Raw genomic sequence first — 22405 nt, forward strand, 5'->3', positions numbered from 1 at the left:
CGGATCCGGGAAGCCCTGCGGGAGAGCTTCCAGGTGGAGGAGGAGGAGGACTGACCTCTCCCTGCATGCCCCACCGGGGCCTTCTTCCACCCTACCCCCCCCTTCCCCTTTCCCCTCCCTATCTACTGTACAATAAAGACACCTGGTTTTCAAACAAAAACGTCTGTTTATTTCAGAGAACTGGGGTGGGGGAGGGAGGAATGAAGGTGGGAGAAGGGAGGGGGAAACCTGGGACAAGGGAGCTGGAAGGGGAGGGGAGGGAAGGGAGGAAGGGAAAGGAAAGCTCAGGGGTGGGAGTCCGGCTGCCTCTCCCGTCTCGCCACACTGCGGGTCCGGGGGCGTCGGTGGGGAATGGTTGTGGAGGGGGGGGCAGAGAGGACAGGGGGTGTGGAGGAAGCAGGAGCGGAAGCAGGAGGAGCAGGGGGAGCAGGGGGAGCAAGAGGGGGAGAAAGAGGGGGAGCAGGGGGAGCAAGAGGGGGAGCAAGAGGGGGAGCAGGGGGAGGAGGAAATGGAAAGCGGTCCAGCAGGCTCTGGAGGTGGCCTCGCAGGGCACGGCCCTGCTCCTCCAGGGCCTCCAGACTCCTCTGGCGCAGCCTGAGGTCCTCCTGGACCCAGTGGTCCTGGAGACGGAGCTGTCGGTCCAGGAACCGGAGATGCCGCCTCTGGTAGTCCTCCTGGTTCCTGGCTGTCCTGCTTGCCCGGGCGCGGGCGGCTGCTGCAGGCGGTGTGGTGCGCCCTGCAGGCCCCGGTGCTGCAGCTGTGGTGCAAGAAGACCAGCGGTCAATTACCCCAGGGGCCCAGGTGTGTGAAACCCAGCTCCCCTCTGCAAGGCCAGGGCCCCTGCAGGATCCCCAGCTGCTGCTCCGTGGTGGGCAAGGCCCAGGCGCACGGTCCCGGGGCTCCCTCTCGCCTCAGCCCCCCGTACACATAAGGGGAACACGAGGGTACTCACAGGTGGACGCCTCCCCGGCCTCTGATGATGCAGGCGAGCGGCTCTGTGGGGTGCCTCGGGGGTCCCGGGTCCTGGGAAGGCTGGCGGCAGGCTCCTGGCTCTCAGAGCCCTCCTCCTCCTCCTCCGTCTCCAGGAGCGGTCCCTCTGCCCCGGGGTCAATCACGTCCCGGGGGGCAGGGACGGCATGAGGCCCCAGGATGCGGTCCAGGGCATGGAAGTGGGGGCAGGCCTCCGGGTCAGCCCCTGGCAGGCAGGCCCGGGAGTAGGACTGCCGCAAGTCCTTAATTTTGCAGCGCACCTGCTCCCGGCTGCGCTGGTGGCCCCTGGCGGCCAGACTGGCAGCCATGCGTCCATAGACGGCCGCGTTCCGGTGGCTAGTGCGGAGATCGTGGACATTGGAGGCTTCCCCCCAAACCTCGATGAGGTCCACGATCTCCGCACTTGACCAGGCGGGCGCCCGCCTTTTGCGCCCCCGGGCAGGCTCCCGGGAGCCGCCAGGCTGGTCGTGGGGAGCAGTGGAGGGCTGGGAACCCTCGGATGGCTGGCTCATTGTGTGGCAGGTGCAGGCTGTGCAGGCACGGGTGCTTGCAGCCTTGCAACTGGCACAAAGTGAGTAGCCAGCCCGTGGCCCTTTAAGGGCTCCGGGGCCGGGAGGGGGGCAATAGAGTTTCCCTGGTGTTGGCCAGAGTGGCCACCAGGGAAACCTGGGAAGCCTTAGCCTCCCACTAGTTCGAACTAAAGGGCTACACAGCCCTTAGTTCGAACTAGCTAGTTCGAACTAGGCGTTAGTCCTCGTAAAATGAGGTTTACCTAGTTCGAACTAAGCGCTCCGTTAGTTCGAATTAAGTTCGAACTAACGGAGCGCTAGTGTAGCGCCTAGGAAAGTTAGTTCGAACTAACGTCCGTTAGTTCGAACTAACTTTGTAGTGTAGACATACCCAGAGGTTTCCCAAGAAATGTGAGGGTGGGAGTCACAGAAACCTTTAATTTGCACGTGTTTTAATATGCTCCTACAAAATAGGGTTGCCAGGTGTCCAGTTTTGGACCAGAATACTGGGTCAAAAAAGGATCCTGGTGGGTCTGGTCAGCACCATCAACTGGGCCATTAAAAGTCTGATTGGTAGCACAATGCGGCTGAGGCAGGCTTGCTGCCTGTTGTGGTTCTGCCCAGCTCCTGGAAACAGCAGCATGTCCTCTCTACAGCTCCTATGCACTGGGCCAGCCAGAGGTCTCAGCACACTGTTCCTGCCCCACGAGTCAAATCTGGAGCTCCCATTGGCTGGGAACAATGGTTGATGGGAGCTGTAGGGGTGACACCTGTAGACAGGGCTGCACACAGAGCCACCCGGATACATCTCCACATAGAAGCCAATGGGGAAAACATGTTTCTACTTCCAGGAGCTGCTTGAGGTAAGCAGTGCCTAGAGCCTACTTCCCTAAGCACCCCCAAGCTCCAACCTCTTCCCGCAGTCCTGATCCCCTTCCTGCCCTCAGAACTCCTAGGTCCCTGCCAAGAGCACCCCCTGCACTCCAAACCTCTCATCCTCAGCCTCACTCCTGAGTCTGCATCCCCAGTCAGAACCCTCACCAGCCCCTCCACCCCAACCCCTGCCGCAGCCCAGAGCCCTCTCCCACACCCTGAAGCTCTCATTTCTGGCCCACCCAGAACCTGCATCTCCAGCACAGAGCCAGTACCTCCTCCCACACCCAAACCCCCTGTCTCAACCTGGAGTCCCTTCCCATATTCCAAACCTCTCAGCTCCATTTCCCAGCCTGGGCCCCCTCCTGTACTCCAAACCCCTCATCCCTGGCCCTACCCCAGAGCCTTCATCCCCAACTGGAACCCTCACCTCCTCTTATATCTCAATTCTGTCCCCACCCTGGAGCCCAAAACCCTAGCCAGAGTCCTCACCTGTTTCTGCGCCCAATCCTGTGAGCCAGTCTGTTGGGTGGGTGAGTGGAGAGCAAGCAAGAGAGGGAGGGAGGATGGAATGAGCAGGGCTAGGACCTTAGGGGAGGGCAGAAAGGTGGGGTGTTCAGTTTTATGGGAGTAGAAAGTTGATAACCCTACTCTGAAAGTGGTCACATTTAAATTTCTGAGCACACGTCTGGGTAGTAACATAAAAGTTTAGCAATAGATATTTTGTTATAACTGTATTGATACTGCAATGGAAAATGGTGTGCACCAAAAATGGGTAGCTGAATGCATGACCACATTTATACAAACAATTACTGTCACTGTGTGTGAATTAACATGGCTAGCAAAAATCATTGCACAGTCAGGTATTGTAAAGGATTCTGGTTTAATTATTTGTTGAAGCTGTATTAAGCCTCTCCAACACATCTGAAAGACAGTTACATGATCGTAGCTATAAAGGACTTTTTGCACACCCAAAACTGCCACTGCAGTTGAGTAGCATTTAGAAGATAGAAAAAAATAAAGCATTTCATTAGTGGCTTTTCTTAAAAAATATTACACATATTACATAATTGTATTGGAAGGTAAATTATTTGATGTAAACACTGAAGTAAGCACTTAGAAAATGTATGATCTTAATCAGCATTATTGTTTGTTATGCACTACATAAAATAATGCCCCTTTGAATTGAATAAGAATTTTGTTCCTGATTACATTAGGGCAGGAAAGGACTGGATGTATAGTAAATGATAACATAAATGGCTTTATATGGCTTAGTTTTTAATGCAGTTGTTTTACTAAGTATTCCAAGGACAGAAAGGCTGTTTCTAGATTGCACCCCTTTTCCGTAAAAGGGATGCAAATTAGACACAGCACAATTGCAAATGAAGCGAGGATTTAAATCTTCCCTGCTTCATTTGCATAAACATGGCTGCCGCTTTTTTCCAGCTCGGGGCTTTGCCGGCAAAAAGCGCCAGTCTAGACAGTGATCTTTCGGAAAATAAAGCCTTTTCCAAAAGATCCCTTATTCCTGATTTTAAGAGGAATAAGGGATCTTTCGGAAAAGTCTTTATTTTCCAAAAGATCCCCTGCACAAAAGCGCATTGCTTTTTCGATGTACTTTTGCAGTGTGGATGCTCTCTTGCACAATAAGTTTTTGCAGACAATCTCTTCTGACAAAAGCTTCTTGCACAAAAAACCTGCAGTCTAGACGTAGCCCGAGTCCAGCCACAGGGTACTTGCAGCCCAGACACCTGCATGTCCTAACCCCCAGGGCCCAGAGAAACAGCCTTATGCTTGTGTGAAGTTTCATGCACGCTGCCTCCTTCCTTCAGGGCATGTTGAGAAATGCAGCTGCTAGAAGCCCTCCATCTCCTCCTCTGCCCCTCCATCCTACACCCTGCAGTGTCCTCTGCTTGTGAGCTGGGTTCTTCCAGGTCCAGCAGCCCCTAGTAGTAGCAAACAGCACTTTTTGGAGGGGCGGGGGAGAAAAAGGAAATTCTTCACACAACACATTCATTTCTGTACATGCAGTGGCACAGAATAATTCCCAAGAGTAATGTGGAGTCTGTTACCCCAAATTTCACTGGAGGCCACCCCAGGGTTGCACTCATATGGATTTTTTAAATGAAGAATTAACAAAACACTACCGGGTTAAATTCAAGCTGTCAGTGAATGCCACTCTAGGGTTAAACTGAAGGGGATTGAGCTCTCTCTCTCACCCACACAAACACACATTCATTAGTCCATACACACACACACACACACTTTCATTCATGCCCTCAGGCATTCACACACTTACACAGGCTGCAGAACAAGCCAAAGCATATTCACTCCAAAGGTTTGCTTCTAGCCATGGATCCAGGCCAGGGAGCTGGCCAGAAAAGAGGACTTCTGCCCCGTGCTCTCTCCTTTAATTGGAAGTGGGAGCTCCTGTTACTCATTCAGGGGTTCTTCCCCCTTGTTGGTCACCAAGGAGCATGCCCAGACCTCCCTCAGTCCAGGTCCTTTGTTTGCTTAGGGCAGCCATGTCTCTTTAATTAGTCACCACTTGGCTCCTGGCACCACACGTTTAGCCTAGCTGTTTTCCTCACCCACGCATGCTCCATTCACACACACACTCTTAACACAGGGTGGAATGCAGCTTAGAGCAAGTTACAAGCAAAGTGGCTGAGAAGTACAAAGATTACAAAAAAAAACCAAATAGTCTAGAAGCACTTTAAAGACTAACAAAACAAATAGATGGTATCATGAGCTTTTGTGGGCACAGTCCACTTCTTCAGATGACTGGAGTGTTGGAAGTCCAGATCCAAGAATAAATAAGGGAAAGAAGGGGGGTAGAAGGAGAAAAGGGGGAGGAAGAAAAAAAAGTGAGTAGATAAGCTTCCGAGGAATAGCTAAGTGAGCCTGTAACAGGAAAAACTTAAAAAACAACAAATAGTCAAGTAAAGGAGGGGCCAACCCTTCAAACAAAGAGAGCCGAAACATTGGCAGAAAAAAATGTGAAGAGCCATACCAGAATTGTTGAGAAAAAAAAAAAAACGATGAGCTTCCCACCAGACAGAGTTGTTGAGCCAAAACAAAAAAAGGTAGCACTCCCCACCAGCCAGAGTTGTTCAGGAAAAAAAACCCCACAGGTTAGGCTTTTTGGTCACATCAGGCTCCCACTGGCCGTATTGCCGATGCCATTTTGCCATGCCGGTTGGCTCCCCTGCACCCAGTGAGCACAGGAAGCTGGGGGCTGTTTGTAGGGGTGCATGGAGCAGCTTCACAAGCTGCGGGGGAGGCTTCATGAGCTGCACTTTCAGGGGTGAAGAGTCGCATGCGGCTCACGAGCCATGGGTTGGCCACCCCTGGTCTAGTAATATCTCAAAGGCTGTGTCTAGACTGGCAAGTTTTAAAAACTTGCCAGCTGTATACACTGGCCGCTTGAATTTCTGCAGGAACACTGACTTCCTACTGTCTGAAATCAGTGCTTCTTGTGGAAATGCTATGCTGCTCCCATTTGGGCAAAAGTCCCTTTTGCGCAAAGCTTTTACGCAAAAGGGCCAGTGTAGACAGCTCAGATTTGTTTTGAGCAAAAAAGCCCCGATTGCCATTTTCGCGATCGATCGGGGCTTTTTTGCGCAAAAGCGCATCTAGATTGGCACGGACGCTTTTCCACAAAGAGTGCTTTTGCGGAAAAGCGTCCATGCCAATCTAGACACTCTTTTCCGCAAATGCTTTTAAAGGAAAACTTTCCCGTTAAAAGTATTTGCGGAAAATCATGCCAGTCTAGACATAGCCAAAGAGTAAATAGTTATGTCACCCTTCTGCCAGGCCAAGTTAATAGCAGCAAGGGCCAGGTTCAGTATCTAGGAGTCTCCTCCCAACAAGGTAATACAACACTGGCTCGAGCTCCCACCCACTGACCTGGGAAATCTCACATACACCTCTGGGTGCCTGTCAGGGTGCAGGTCCCCCACCGTGCCTCAGTGCCCCCTGACTGTCCTCATCTGGCCCCTCTCAGGGCAAGTTACAGTCCATGCAGGTTGCTCATCATTGGCATTGGGATTATCTTCACGGCACCGCTTACCTAAGCCGTGATCCGCCTCCAAACCCTGGGCCTTGCCTCCAGCCCCTAACCAGGGGGTCTTAGCTGGCCTTCTCCCAGCCCTTGCTGGCTATCCCCAGCAAGTCTACCTCCTGAGAGCTCCTGCATCCTCCACGGTCAGCCCCTCACTGACTTTTTTCCTCCCAAGCAAACTGTGATTCTCTATATATAGCTGCCAGCTGGGCTCTCACTAGCCTAACAGCTTCAGCTGGCCTCTCTGTTCCCTGCCCCGGCTCAGGGCTGAGTCTTGGTCTTAAAGGGCCAGTGCAGGGCAGGCACCCTGTCACAGTGCCTCAAAGAGGCAATTCTTCCCCTCTTGCAAGCACAGAGCCTCAGTATAGCAGCAAACCTTTAATAACATGAGGTAACCGGCATCAGCATTAGCTTGGGAAAACACCACAACTCGGATTCATAGACCAAACATGAGCAAAGACCCACCCCCCAACCACAAATCACCCAAAATCCCAAAAGTCCAACACCCCACAAGTCTCTTGAGTCCAGGAACCCAAAAATCACCCAAAGTCCAACACCCCAAAAGCCTCTGCACCAGGGTTCAAAAGTTCACCTGGCAGGGTTTTACCATCCCAACCTGGAGGGGGCGGGGATTGATACACCTTACGTGGTCCGCCAATGGCTCTTGCTCTCTGTAGGGTTCTGCTGCCGCCATCAACATGAGTCACTCCGCCACACTCCATCTGTTGTCCAGTGAGCCGCCTCAGCTGTCCCGTGAACTGTCCGGCTCTGGACAGTTCACGGGAAATTCTGAGAAAATGCATAATGTCCTTGAGCTTTTTGAAAGAGAATCTCTGTAATATACACAGTGTCCTCCAAATGAAGAATTACAAGTGATTGACTTATGCTATCAAAATAGGCATACATTCATAAAATATATTATTTAACAGTGCAGAATGAACACTCTAGCCCAATGCCGTAAACCAGGGGTGGGCAATAATTTTTGACGGGGGACCACTCCAAGTTTTTGGAAAGTGGTTGAGGGCTGCACTCTTCCGTGATATTAATGGAGGAGATGGAGGTTGGGTGCAGATGGGAGCTTGGGGTAAGGGATTTGTGTGCAGGAGAGAGACTGGTGTCTGGAAGGGAGTTTGGGTGAAGGAGGTACTTGTGACCTAGGGCAGGGGACAGGAGTGCAGGGGTTTGGAATATTACTAGGATAGAAGGGGGTTGTGATCTGGGGCAAGAGATTGGGGTGCCAAATCTTGCACAAGTATGGGTGCAAGAGGGTGACAGATGGTTTCAGTATGTTGAGTGGGGGGCCAGAGGGTTGGGGGAGGGAGAGGATGGGGTTCCAGAGGCAGGCTGTGGCTAGAACACTTACCAGGCAGCAGCCCAACTAGCCTGCCTGCTTGCAGAGCTTAAATTGTTTCCCAGACATGCTTCAGTGCAGATATGTGCTTCAGTGAATAACTGAGCTGAGGAGAGGGTTCTTCCTGGCAGCCTGTTATTCCAACAAGCAGCTTCCATTGGCCAGTTTCTGGACAGAAACTGGCCAATGAGATTGTGCAGGGGGTGATGTGGCTGCTGATACTTCCCCCCTCCCTTCCAGTTTTGAAACAGAAAGGAAGCCTGGCAGCCATGTTTCTGTATGGTGTGCGGGGCTGCAAGGCAAGCAGGGTTGTCTGCCTGGGGCTTCCTGCTGCCTCTGCAGGCCAGATCCAGCCCGTGGGCCATATTTTGCCCGGGCCTGTTGTAAATCCTTATTTGGGTGGCGTACTGAAGGCTCAAGTAAGAAAGGGAAAAAATATGATAAACAACCCAATTCACACACACTAACAGTGCGTCTAGATTGCAAGGCTTAACACAAAATAAGCTATGCAAATTGAGTTATGTCAATTGTGTATCTTATTTTAAAATAGCTTATTTCGAAATAGGAAGCATCTGAACAGCACTTATTTCGAATTACAGCACTCTTCCTCCGACTTCCCTTATTTATCATACAACGAGGGTTACAGGAGTCAGAGTAAGAAGTCCTCCAGCTTGACAGTATTTTGACAATATTTCAAAATAACTGCCTGCTGTGTAGAAGTGGACTATGTTATTTTGGAATAGTGCTAGTTATTTCAAAATAGTGTTGCAGTGTAGACATACTCTATGGGTGCTTTTACACAGCACCCTTAGCTCGAAATCAGCTATGCAATTTGTACTATGCAAATTGCAGAGCTTATTTTGATGCTTTTTCAAAATAGCTTATTTCGTAATTTGGCGCTGTCTGCACAGTCAAATTTTGAAATAACTCACTATTTTGAAATGCCCTTTAACCCTTGTAGAACGAAGGTTACCGGGACATTGGAATAAACCACCAGTTATTTTGAAATCTATTTTGAAATAATGGGCTGCTTCAATAGATGCGAAATAGCTATCTGGGATACTTCAGTATCCCGAAATAGCTCCACAGTGTAGTGGGTGCAGGAATAAAGAGGGTTTCAGCACTGGATCTGGCCTACAGGGAGCTGACGGCAGGATCCAAAACCCCAGCTTGGAAGCAAGACGACCCTCAGCTGTATAGGGGGCCCCTGTGTAACAGGAAAGAGGGCAATACAAGGATTTCCTCCGGAGTAGTGTCCTCTCATAAATTAAGTCACAAAGTTCCCTAATTTGGGGCTTTACCGTAAATTAGGACATCCAGTTACCCAATCTGCTGCCAGTAAAATAAGGCCTCAAAATGCACCATATAAGAAATCAGTAGGTAGGCTCTGGGGAAAGGTAGCCTCTCCATATTAGGAAGAGATCGGGTCCGGGAAGGGGTAATCCTCACCATATTAGGAAACAAAAGGATGATTCGGAAACAAAGGGATAGGGTGGGTACCAAGAGAAGGGTAGGGTTAAAAGATGCTGTAACCATAACTCAGGGCTCACTTCGTTGGTCGCGAGGTGAGGGGAATCGAGCGGTCTGGATGCTGTAACCAAATAAATCTCCTCTTACCATTCCACCCAGCTTCATCCATCATTCAGCCCTGCAACAGTACCCTTACAGTCAAGAAGAGCAGAAAGGAATCTGAATACATGATCAGGTATTGAATGCTGAATGAGACAGGTTACTGAAAGTAACTACTACAAAAAACTAAAAGCATCCCAGTGCTTGAACAACAGGGCAGTTTATTCATTCGAATAATTTATCTTTTTCGCATTATATTCTTATGTTTTGAACACTTTAATGTAGAGAAGCTCTTGGTGTATGAAAAGCATGTTGATTGTATTATTTAATAGGGGCCAGATTCTGACCCCTTTATTCATATGATGATAATACGCTACTCTGAGTAGTATGGTTGCCACTACTGAAATAGAGCACTACTCATGATGAGTACGGATATCAAAACCTGGCCTTCAAAATCTAATAAATGTCTGGCTGGATTTTTTGCTTTTTGTTTTAAAATGAAAAAATCTGCGCGCAGATTCCCGAATGAGTTTATACTCAAAATTAACATGTTACTAACAATAAGAAAAAAAATAATAAAAAGAGAACCCCATAAAGAAAAGCTTATCAGAGATCTAAAAACAGACTAAGAGCATTTTTCCCTCAGTGCAGTTGAGTTTAATTGAAAAAGGGCTATTTTCCATTTCTTATGCAAAAAAGGGAGAGTGCATCAGATTGCCTAGTATCATTAACTTTTTCTGTACAAGTTGTGTTAAACGAATAGGGCTATGTACTATAAAGTTATAGAAATATGTGCAGATGGTAAAAGTTCTAATTTTTCTCAGTACTGTTGCTATCACGATGGCTTTTAACAAACAGCAGGTGTTTTTTCATGGTTCAAAGAAAATCAGGCAAACCAGCAAATTGTGTTGATCATGCCGCCAGAAGTATTACCACCACATTTTCAAATTTGTGTTATTTATACCCACCAGGGATCTTTAGTGCAGTTAAATCTGCTGATAGCTTTTGCAGCCTTTTCTCGCCACCTTGACTTTGGTAACTTTCAGAAACACTGCATTCCAATATTTCAAGCATGCTCCACTTCAAGAAAACAATGGGATTTTTTGCATATTGTAACCATAATGTACAAATAGTGCCTCATGCTTTAAAATAATCTATATGCAAATTCCCCAGTCAGGTTGTAGTCTGTTTCTGCTTTAGAGCAGATTTGAAAATCGTTATGGAATCATGAATGTATCGCAAGCCAGATTGCTTGATGTTTGCCACTAGATTCCAAATTTGAATTTTTAAGTATTGAGCACCAATCCTGGAAGAAGATTTCAGGACCCATGTAGAGCCTCTTTACTTCAGTGCAGGCTTGGCAGCATCTCACCTATGCTCCCTTAAAACCATACACTAGATTGGGATTGGCACTATGTAATATATTGAAGAAGATAAATTAAATTAAGTTAAATTAAATTAAATTAAATTAAATTAAATTAAATAGTAATTCTGCCAATTATGCTTTTTCTTTATACTGAATCACAACAAATCACACAAATGCATGAAATGTTATATCATAATTTTAATTAAGTTGTTAGACATTTTAGCCCAAGAAGAAATCTAGAATAAGGAACTTCAGAGCAAATATGGTTTCTTTTGTGGAAGCAACAGAGGGAGGGAGGTTGCAAATCTAGTTTCTAATGAACAACTAGTTTCACCCTTAAGTAAGGAGTGGTTATTACTGATATATAATGTAAATTGGAGAGAGACCAGCCATGAAAATGATTAGAGAGCTAGGTAACATGACTTATTAGGAAAGGTTGAGGGAACTGCATTTATTTAGTCTGCAGAAGAGAAAAATGAGAGGAAAATAGGCTGTTCTCAGTGGTGGCAGATGACAGGATAAGGAGCAATGGTCTCAAGGTGCAGTGGGGGGAAATCTAGGTTGGATATTAGGAAAAGCTATTTCAGTAGGAGGGTGATGAAGTGCTGGGATAGGTTAACTAGGCCGGGAAAGGAATCTCCTCTATCTTTAGAGGTTTCTAAGGCCAGGCTTGAAAAAGCCCTTGCTGGGAGGATTTAATAGGGGTTCGACCTGCTTTGAGCAGAGGGTTGGATTAGATGATGTCCTGAGGTCTCTTCCAACCCTAATCTTCTATGTTTCTATGATCACCATTTACACCAGTACTGAATCTGGCCCAGTAAGAGTTTGGAGTGAAGAACTGAATAATCAGGCCCAAAATATTTTACCTCAATGCAAAACTCAACTATAGTATAAAAGGAATGTCATGGATAGTAAAAGATATTAGGGACCAAATTCACCCCAAGTTCCTTTGACTTTAATGAGGTTAAGTCAGGGACTATGCAACTCAGTATCTGATTTAAACAGAAATCAGAGAATGTAAGAAATGGTGTGTAATCAGTTTACAATATGTATGCTTCTGTTTATCTAACACCTGTATTCCTTTAACATGTACAGCACAATACTGATTTTGAGGAGACCATTCAGACCAGACTTATATATTATGCTCAGCAACTATATTTTTCTAACATATTAACTGGGTGACCAGACATGTATGTGTTTTTCTACATATACTGCAGATGGAAACTGAACTGGAATGGCTGTGTTCTTTGGTTGTTTTAGAGATGAAATATAGGGATAGTTAAAATAACATGGTAGTTTGGTGCTTATTTCTTAGCTAACAATCTAATTACTTTTACATGAAAAAAAGCTTTTCTCTCCTCTTGTATTTTACTAATTTTTCTCTACTCTTTTATTTTGCCAGTCTCCTTTTTTCCATGAAAACTATTATCTTTCCAATTAGTTATGAATTACTACAGCAATCAAATTACTATAAATGGTGATTGATCAATGCAATTGTACTGAAAAATCACTAGCTATTATTTACCACCTTATCTTATAAAATGACTGTATTATAGTGAGCCACTTAAATTATAATATTCCAAAACCGCCAGGAAATGAGAGAAATGTGTAGTAATAGCTTCCCTCCAAAAGCATGATTAAAGTAAGATTATGCAGAAGCATCCTAATCTATTCTCTGAAACAAATAAAATCATATAGTAACCTGGACTCCTCATTAGTGTGTAAAGAAATCTACCATAATGATCTGCAACATACTGGATGGTAAAGTTAAACTACAGCTCAACATCCCTAATGCTAATGATCAGTCACCATAACACCTCACACACCATTAACAACAAAGGCTACATACATGTATGTGATGTACATGATCAGTGGATTTATTTCAGTTAGACCAGGGGTCTAACCGGAAGGGGTGAGGCCTCAAACAGCAGGGGCAGGGCCAGGATGCTTCAAACTTACCCATCCACAGACCATGATTGGTCTGGGGATAGGGGAGACCCTTTGCCCCACCCCCTCATCCCGCAAAGCACCCATGCCCCTGGCAGTGGGAAGAGACTTCCCGTGCTCCCTCACCCCCAGGCCAATCAGGGCTTGGGAGGGGAGCACATGAGGTCTTCCCCCACCCTGCCAGAATCACGCAGCACTTCTAAGTGCCACGTGCTTCTCGCAGGGCAGGAGTAGAGCAGAGGAAACTTCATACACTCCCCCCATTGGCCATCAGGGTGGGGGAGCAGCAGGGCCTCCACAGGCCAGGTCAACCCATTTGATGGGCCGGATCTGACCCATGGAGGCCCTTTTGCCCACCCCTGAGTTAAACTGAGGGGTGAGCAACTCCCCAACTGAGGGAGTTGGGTCTGTTTAGTCTGCAGAAGAGAAGAGTGAGGGGGGATTTGATAGCAGCCTTCAACTTCCTGAAGGGAGGTTCCAAAGAGGATGGAGAGAGGCTATTCTCTGTAGTGACGGATGGCAGAACAAGGAGCAATGGTCTCAAGTTGTGGCAGGAGAGGTCCAGGTTGGATATTAGGAAAAACTATTTCACTAGGAGGGTGGTGAAGCACTGGAATGGGTTACCTAGAGAAACAGTGGAGTCTCCATCCCTAGATTTTAAGTCTCAGCTAGACAAAGCCCTGGCTGGGTTGATTTAGTTAGGATTGGTCCTGCCTAGGGCAGGGGGCTGGACTTGATGACTTTCTAAGGTCTCTTCCAGCTCTATGGTTCTATGATTCTAGACAGTCACATGGTGGAACGCATATTGATTGAGTAACCAAAGGGTTATATCTTTACTCTGTGTGCCATTAAATTAAATAATGAAAAATCCATAGGTACTCCAACAAGGGGTGCTGCAGCACACCTGACTTGAGGAGGTTTTCATCATATATAGGATTTACAGCTTGGTTCAATGGCTCACAGCGTCCCCACTATAGAAATTGTTCCAACACCCCTGTTAGCAGCCCTGAAAAACTGCTAACATTTCTGGTTAAGTGCCATGAAGGGACACTTGGAAGTGAATGAGACACTTGACTTAGTGAAATGCCAGTTTTATTGGCCGCATGTGGCTAATGACGTGGGAAAACATTGAAAAACTTGTTTTAGATGTATACAGAAGAAGACATTACCAAGAAAATCTGACCCTGTGATTAATAACACCAGTTATGGACCCTTTTGATATTGTATTCGTGAACCTTGTAATTTTGGAGAGTGATACTAAGAACATTAGAAACATATTCGTGGTAACAGATAATTTAATCTGATATGTGGGGCTTTCCCCACCAGGAAACAACAATCCATTACTGTCTCTAAAGTATTGTGGGTAAGTTCTTTTTTTTACACTATGGACTGCCTCACAGAATCCATTCACATTAAGAAGGAGACTTTGAGAGTCAGTTTATTTATGGACTATTGTAAATAGTGGTTGTGAGAAAATCCAGAATCATGCCATTCCATCCCCAAAGAGACCATCAGCTGGAAAGATTTAACAGAAGACTTTAAAACATGTTGGGCATTCTGAGTCTCAATCAAAAACCCAAATAGAGTCAGCACATCAGGTTTCTAGTGCATGTCTGTAACTGTACAAAAAATGAGTATATCGGATAGCCTCCAAATTACTTACTATTTAAAGGAGAAGCTAGACAGTGGATTTGTGCCAGCTGATGGAGCATGCCTAGATACATGGCTCCAATGTGCTAACCAACCAAAAGCAGCTAAAGGAGGCTTATAAATCAGGAATGGATGCTGAAAGAAAAAGCACATAATCTAACAAGGCCCACTATGACAACTGAATTAGAGATCAGACCCTGCAACTGGCTAGCAGGTACAAAAAAGGAATTTTGGATTTCAGAGAAAACATAAAATTGCAGATTGATAGAAAGCTGACCCCTATGACACCGAAGAAAAATAACCAAACCTACTCATTTATAAAGTTCAGTCTGTATTTTGCACTGTTCCCTGTTTTAGCATGTTCAGACACTGCTGAAGAACTGGTTGTTGAAGACACCGATAGTAAGTATAGTTTCCTATAGAACTTCCCCATAGACTTTTCTGGGGCCAGAGGCTTTGAATTAAAAATACAGCAAACGGCTCATGGTTTCCAGTCCTGCCACTACTTCATTCCATTGACTATTCGATTAGTCGATAAGGGTATCTCTGCCTTTGAACTGTAGCAGGAGCCTTATCAGGCTCCTGCTACAGTTCAAAAGCAGAAGCTCCACAGGGAGTGCAGGACCAGCAAGGGACTCCTCGTTGGCCCCGCACTCGCAGCAGCGCCTCAGCCTTTGAAATATACAAGATCCCCATCGCGGCTCTTGTACATTTCAAAAGCAGAATCACAGCAGAACCAGCATGAGTGGAGACTGCTTCAGTTCCTGCTCAGGCCATTTCCTGCTGTGCCTCTACTTCTCCTACCCCCCATGGAGACAGTGCTGGGGAGAACTGGCTTTTACGCTGGCTCCCCCTAGCACTGGATCCTACTTCCTCTCCCTTGCTACCTCTCTCTGATAGAGGCAGCAAGAGGGGGGAAGCAACTAGTCGCATCGTTAGTCAACTATCCAATAAGCTTATGCATATTGGATAGTCAACTAGTCACTTACATCCCTATCCCAAACCACCAGTCTGGTCCCGCCCACACTCCATCCCCAGAACACCTACTGTAGGCATTCTAGGGGTTTATTGACCCCAGCACCTGCCCTCCCTATGCTCCAGGGTCAGGGAGGCTAAAGCCACACACGCTCCTCTCTTCCCGTGCTCCAGGGTCACAGAGGCTGGAGCCTGACGCCCTTCTCTCCATGGTGCTCCGGGGCCAGTGAGGCTCAGGCCATGTGCTCCTGCCCTCTCCAGGGGTCTGGGGCCAGTAAGGCTTGCCCTCCCAGGTGCTTCTGGGGCCATCGAGGCTCGGGCTGCACATCTTCCTCCCCCTCCGGTGCTCTGGGGCTGGGGAGGCTCAAACCGTGCACACACACAACTGCCCTCCTCCCTGTGGTGAAGGGAATTTGTGCATGGTGGAGGGCAGGGCCTTGGCCAAAAGGGCAGGGAGGTGGGCGTATGGCCACGACTGGCAACCATGAGCCATTTAAATGGGACCCTGCTGCCTGAGCAACTGCCTGGAAATTCAGTGGCATGGGCAGCAGGATACATATAAATAGAAAGTGACCAGATGCTGCCTTAGGGCCAGATCAAAGTATTAGGTGGACCGGGTCCAGACCCGGGGCTGTATCTTGCCCAGTCGAGATATTTGGAGCGCAATAGGGAAAGGTGCTACACAGCGGGAGAGAACACTTTTACTCTCCAGTTTCCTATGCAAGAGAAAACTTTCAGTTGTTTGGGGATTTCTGAGACATTGGACAGTCATCTCATCATAGACCAGAAACCCAGCAGGTTGAGGAGAGACTCAAGATCAGGCAACCAACATCCAGCCTGAATGCACAATGGAATCCCAAACCAAAGAGTCACAAGGATGATCTTACTTGGTAAAAACACCCTCGTTTGTTTATTTTGATACTGTGTTTTAAAATGGCCTCTGATTTCAGCACTGCACTGTGCCTATTTGGATTCATGGGTGCTAGGAAGGAGAAGGGTGGTACTTGTTGTCTAAAAATTTGGGGGGGATATAGTTTATGTTTTGTAAATTTTGTCTTTATTATCTTGATTCTTTTTCCTACTAACCCCTATTTTGAGTTTTCCATTTCTAATAATGCACTGCATATGGTTTCATTATTCAGGGAATTTTGATAGCTATTTTATTTGTGTGTGTTCTAGCTGACACTCCTTTGTGTGAGATTGGGTGCTGAATATTTTCCAAGACACAGGCTTCCCTGCACAAAGATGGGTTTACTTGTGTGGAGGTACCTAGTGACTTCATAGAAGCCCAGGACCCAAATCCTGGGAGAAAAAGGAAAAAAATTGCAGCCACATTTTGTGGTTGGGCTACATAGGTACCTAGAGAATTTAAGAACATAGGTATAGGTATCCTCACCTGCAGCTTTAATGTCAGTAGCACCTATATTGTGGACTTTCCTATCCTCACCTGCAGCTTTAATGTCAGTAGCACCTATATTGTGGACTTTAGTGCCTATCTGCCTGTTTAGGTGCTTAAATCCCTTTATAAATCAGCTCCCCATGTGCCTAATAGGGAACTAACTTAATTTGAATTAGTTAATTTGAACTAAGCTAATTTGAACTAGTGCATCTAGACCTAAAAACTAATTCGAATTAGCGTTTTGCTAATTCGAAATAGCATGTCCACATTGAGTGGACCCTGAACCGAAGTTAAGGCTGGCCGGAAGCAGTGCCGGCAGGGCATCAGGTTAGGACTTAGAGCGTGGAGCTGCTGCCTCAAGCTAGCCGAGGGCTGTGCTTAAAAGGACCCGACCCCCACCCCGGACAGACAGTTCTCAGGTGTTCCCCGCTCATTTGTCTAACTCGATGAGGGACAGCAAAGCAGTCCTGGCTTGGAGTGCCCTGAGTGCCCACACTCAGCACATCACAGCACTCGGCCATCAGCCCGGCTGCACTTGCGCAGGCTGCCATCCGGGGGGGGTTAATCGGGGGGCTGTCAGGATCCAGGAGACCCTGCAGGAGAGCTTCCACCCCGAGGAGCCCGCAGAGCCACCCCAGTCCTCCCCATCGGGGGCTCATGCCCCATTCCTCCCTCACCTCCTTCCACTTACCGCTCCCTAGCCCCCCTTCCTGATGCAAAAAATAAAGGACACGTCTGTTCAAAAATAGAAACTCTTTTTATTTAACAAAACTGGGGGAAGGGGATTAACCTCTGGGGAGACTGAGAAAAGGAGGTGAGAAAGGGGAAGATAAAGGGTGGGAGAAGAGAGAGGGAAACCTGGGAGGAGGGAGCTAGAAGGGGGAAGCCAGGGGAAGAAGGAGGAGGGGAAGTATAAAACTATGGTACGCCATATCTTCAGTACTGTGTACAGATGTGGTCTCCTCACCTCAAAAGAGATGTTTTGGCCTTGGAAAGGGTTCAGAAAAGGGCAACTACAATGATTAGGGGTTTGGAATGGGTTCTATCTGAAGAGAAGCTAAAGAGACTGGGACTTTTCAGCTTAGAAAAGAGGAGACTGAGGGGGGGTATGATAGTCTATAAAATCATGAGTGGTGTGGAGAGGGTGCATAAAAAAAAGTTCTTCATTAGTTCCCATAATAGAAGGACTAGAGGACACCAAATGAAATGAATGGGCAGCAGGCATCAAACTAATAAAAGAAAGTTCTTCTTCACACAGTGCGTAGGCAACTTGTGGAACTCCTTGCCACAGGAGGCTGTGAAGGCTAGAACTATAACAGAGTTTAAGGAGAAGTTAGATAAATTCATGGAGGTTGGGTCCATGGAGTGCAATTAGCCAGGGGGTAGGAACGGTGTCCCTGGCCTCTGTTTGTGGAAGGCTGGAGATGGATGGCATGAGACAAATAGCTTGGTCATTGTCTTTGGTCCATCCCCTCTGGGATACCTGGGGTTGGCTGCTGTCAGCACACAGGCTACTGGGCTAGATAGACATTGGTCTGACCCAGTACGGCCGTTCTTATGTTCTAAGCTCAGGGCTGGGGGTCTCACTGGACCACCTTGATTTTCATGCAAACCTGCTCCTGGGTTTGCATGTGGCCTTTGGTGGCCAGGCTGGCAGCTATCCTGCCATAGATGGTCACTTTCCTGTGCCTCGTGCGGAGGTTGTGGACGTTGGAGGCCTCCCCCCAAACCTGGATGAGGTCCACAATCTCCGCACTAGACCAGGCGGGCGCCCGTCTCTCGCGGCCCCGGGCAGGCTCCTGAAAGCCGCCAGCCTGGTCCTGGGAAGAGGCGGAGGGCTGGGTGGCAGAAGGTGTCATGCTCATGCTGTGCCAGGTGCAGGGTCTGCTGGCTGGGTGCTGGCAGGCTTGCACCTGGCACAAGCAGTGTAGCCAGACCGTGCCCCTGTAAGGGCTTCAGGGCCGGGAGGGGGGCAGAAGAGTTTCCCTGGTTTGGCCCAGAGTGGCCACCAGGGCAAGCTGGGAAGAACTAGCCTCCCACTAGTTCTAATTAAGTGGCTACACAGCCCTTAATTCAAACTACTTAATTCAAACTAGGCATTAGTCCTTGTAGAATGAGGTTTACCTAGTTCGAATTAAGCGCTCCACTAGTTCAAATTAAGTTCGAATTAGCAGTTTGTATGTGTAGCGCCTATGAAAGTTAATTCGAATTAACGGCTGTTGGTTCGAATTAACTTCGTAGTGTAGACATACCATTAGGTTTTATGACTCTAAGCAGAACAATATCTACAGACATTTTTTAAAAAATCTGAGCCTAGTTAGCCTGTTTCTCAGTTCCTCATCAGTAAAACTCAGATAATTAGTACGTCTCTACCTCACAAGAGTGTTGTGAAGATAAATACATTAAAGATTGTAAGGTGCTCAGATATTCTGATAATGTACCATATAAGTTTCTAAAACAGAAACGTTTAATGAAATTATAACCTCAATTATATAATTATAAATAAGTTGTACAAATTTGGTGCTGCAGTCCACTGTCCAGTACTTTTCAGAGCCAATGTCTCACTGGAACACCAGCAGATCAAAAGAGATTAACTAAGGTAAAATATCAACAATAATGCTGAATTTCTCTTTTCATATAACTTGGAAAAGATACATAAAAATGCACTAATGGAAGAGGGAAAAGAAAATTAAGTAAGGAAAACAGCAAGGGAGACATTGGTAAGAGATTTTTCTAGGAATTAATGTAAAATAATCTCATTTAAAGTGGTTACTGCTGCAAAAAATGTGTGCAGTTTTGTATGTAATATGAATGTACCTATTTCTGGTAAACTTTGATGGGTTTAAGTATACTGAATATATTTTGCATGTATTTCTGATGGAGAATGAACCAGAGCACTTGGGTTCTGTGGTTTTGGTGCATAATGTTTGTTGATCATTTAAGAGAACATAATTTGCCACTGGCAATTAATTCTACTACAGATGTCTAGTTAAATACCCTGCAGATCATTTTCTAAAATGCACCAAGTCACATCTAGCATTTTATATTACTCAAGACAAGGATCTTCTCCTACCTCTTATTTATTTTCGCCAAAAAACAGTCCACCACAGCTTCTCTGTTTCTGTCTGATTAGCTACAGGGCTCGCGTTACAGAAAACGCCACATCTATCTTTCCATACTAGTTATCAAGCTCTAATGGCCCTTTTGTCCATCGGTGAGTATAACTACAAACCCTGAAACCTAATATGCTGAGTTGGTAGTTTGTTGTTTACAGGAACAAATTGAACTCTCTCAATTTTTAATAATGCCCTTTGATCTCATCAACATCTGTTTCTGGATCCTCATCTTTCCTAGGTTGTGGCCCTTGCACATAGCTATTTCACTAAAAAGCTTTTATATTAGGTATCTCTGGAAGACCCTCAATGTGTATAAGGACCAATCAAATTATAAAATTGTGTATAATACCATGGAAATAAGAATAGTCCCTTTGCATTCAGTGCTTGTGATCCTACTGCTAAATTCTCAGTGGGATCAGAAGTTGTCTCATGATGTGTCTCTTAGGGTACATCTAGACTACATGCCTCTCTCACCAGAGGCATGTAGATTAGACTACCCCGGCATAGGAAAATGAAGCAGTGATTTAAATAATCGCTGCTTCATTTAAATTTAAATGGCTGCCGTGCTGAGCCGATCAGCTGTTTGTCAGCTCAGCGTGGTAGTCTAAACTCTCCACAGTCAACATCAAAGGCATTTGTCGACCTCCCGGGTATGCCTCATCCCAGGAGGCCTCCCAGGAGGCATACCTGGGAGATCGACAAATGCCTTTGATGTCTACCACGGAGCATCCAGACTACCGCGCTGAGCTGACAAACTGCTGATCAGCTCAGCGTGACAGCCATTTAAATTTAAATGAAGCGGCGATTATTTAAATCGCTGCTTCATTTTCCTATGCCGGGTAGTTTAATCTACATGCCTCTGTCGTCAGAGGCATGTAGTCTAGACGTACCCTTACACTTACTTTGGAACCTTATGGCTACGTCTACACTGGCATGATTTTCCAGAAATGCTTTTAACGGAAAAGTTTTCCGTTAAAAGCATTTTCGGAAAAGCGCGTCTAGATTGGCAGGACGCTTTTTCACAAAAGCACTTTTTGTGGAAAAGCATCCATGGCCAATCTAGACGCGCTTTTCCGCAAAAAAGCCCCTATCACCATTTTCGCGATCAGGGCTTTTTTGCGGAAAACAAATCTCTGCTGTCTACACTGGCCCTTTTGCGCAAAAGTTTTTCGGAAAAAGACTTTTGCCCGAACGGGAGCAGCATAGTATTTCCGCAAAAGCACTAACAATCTTACATGAGATCGTCAGTGCTTTTGCGGAAATTCAAGCGGCCAGTGTAGACAGCTGGCAAGTTTTTCCGGAAAAGCAGCTGCTTTTCCGGAAAAAGTGGCCAGTCTAGACACAGCCTATGTGTCCTCATCACAGCAATGAATTACTGCAATCCACTATCAAAATGTTGTCAGCCATTCATAGCATCAAATTTTATTTTTAAGAGTAAAAGTTTCTTGACCAAATTAATCCAAATCTGTAAAAATGTCAATACAAAAATTAGAGACAAGGTGGGTGAGGTAATATCTTTTATTAGATTAACTTCTGTTGGTGAAAGGAGACAAACTTTCAAGCTTACACAGTTTAAGCACAAAAGCATGTCTCTCTCATCAGCAGAAGTTGATCCAATAAAAGATAATATATCACCCACCTTGTCTCTGTAATATCTTGGGACCAATATGGCTACCCCAACACTGCATAATACAGAAATTAATATTTGTTTCAATAAAAAAAATATTATGCAGTTGCAGAGCAGTCGAGGACAGTTCTAAGTTGGATTTGTCATATGAAACAACTTTCCTCTGAAGTTTCTTTTGAGTCACAGGCATGAATTAGTGGATGGACCCTTCCTGTTAACTGTTTATAAGACAAAACTGTCTTCTGGCAAACTGTCTTCTGAAAAACACCACAGCCATGAACATGCTACTGAGAAGATAGTGAGAGATCCCATTGGAAGGCAATTCACACATTTAAAAAAAATTAAATGTATGGTTATTTTCCAACTTTAAACACAAATAAACTTCTAGGTGAGATTATTTTTCCTCTTCTTGCCAAATCACATCTCTTTTTTTCTTCCTATAGTTGAAACTAAAACTAGCTGAAACGACATTGCTCAAATAATTTATGGGCATGGTTGGATCATTAGGCAAAAATGCTTCCTTGATGAATTCTTACAGACACTCAAGTAGTCCCTGATTACTTCCAGGACTTGTTTTATTCTGCCTAAGTGAGCAGATTTCTTTTTAACATCTACTAACTCATTTTCTTTTGAATATTAAGCATCTGGTCACAAAAGCATTTGAGATATTAATGTATCGTAAATGGCTTGGCTGTTCACCCATGGCAGTTATAAGTTAAGCAAGCCTACTGTATATACTTATATAGGATTAAACCTATAGATGCTAAGTTCCCAATTCAGCAAAACACTTAAGCACATAACTTCAGTGCTTTGCTGAATCAGGATTACTATGAGTAGGATTGCTGAAGTCCTGTCCACATTTTTAAGGTATAAAATGGCCATAAACACAATGGCCAAGTTACCCCAGTGTAACTATAGTTACATTTGGGACAAATTTGCCCCAGTAAGAAGTAACTCTAAGATAATCTCG

The 22405-nt window shown here is 46.0% G+C and overlaps 1 protein-coding gene across 1 annotated transcript; it reads right to left on the reverse strand.

The window, feature by feature from the left end:
• Positions 1-231: 231 nt before the first annotated feature.
• Positions 232-1814, reverse strand: LOC142829187 (uncharacterized). The gene is made up of 2 exons (XM_075927815.1): positions 953-1814; positions 232-757 (listed from the first exon to the last, which is right to left on the reverse strand). Exons 1-2 carry the CDS (start codon positions 1500-1502, stop codon positions 285-287), a joined length of 1023 nt encoding a protein of 340 aa, XP_075783930.1. The 5' UTR covers positions 1503-1814; the 3' UTR covers positions 232-284.
• Between the last annotated feature and the right edge of the window lie 20591 nt (positions 1815-22405).

This window comes from Pelodiscus sinensis, chromosome 1, assembly GCF_049634645.1.
Source record: "Pelodiscus sinensis isolate JC-2024 chromosome 1, ASM4963464v1, whole genome shotgun sequence".
Taxonomy (NCBI): Eukaryota; Metazoa; Chordata; order Testudines; family Trionychidae; genus Pelodiscus; species Pelodiscus sinensis.

Bases quoted from the DNA above. Each gene is read 5' to 3' on its own strand.
- LOC142829187 (XM_075927815.1), bottom strand. From the start codon at position 1,502: ATGAGCCAGCCATCCGAGGGTTCCCAGCCCTCCACTGCTCCCCACGAC. The intron at 758-952 runs GTGAGTACCCTC...CTTGCACCACAG, and splicing joins GGCCGGGGAGGCGTCCACCT to CTGCAGCACCGGGGCCTGCA.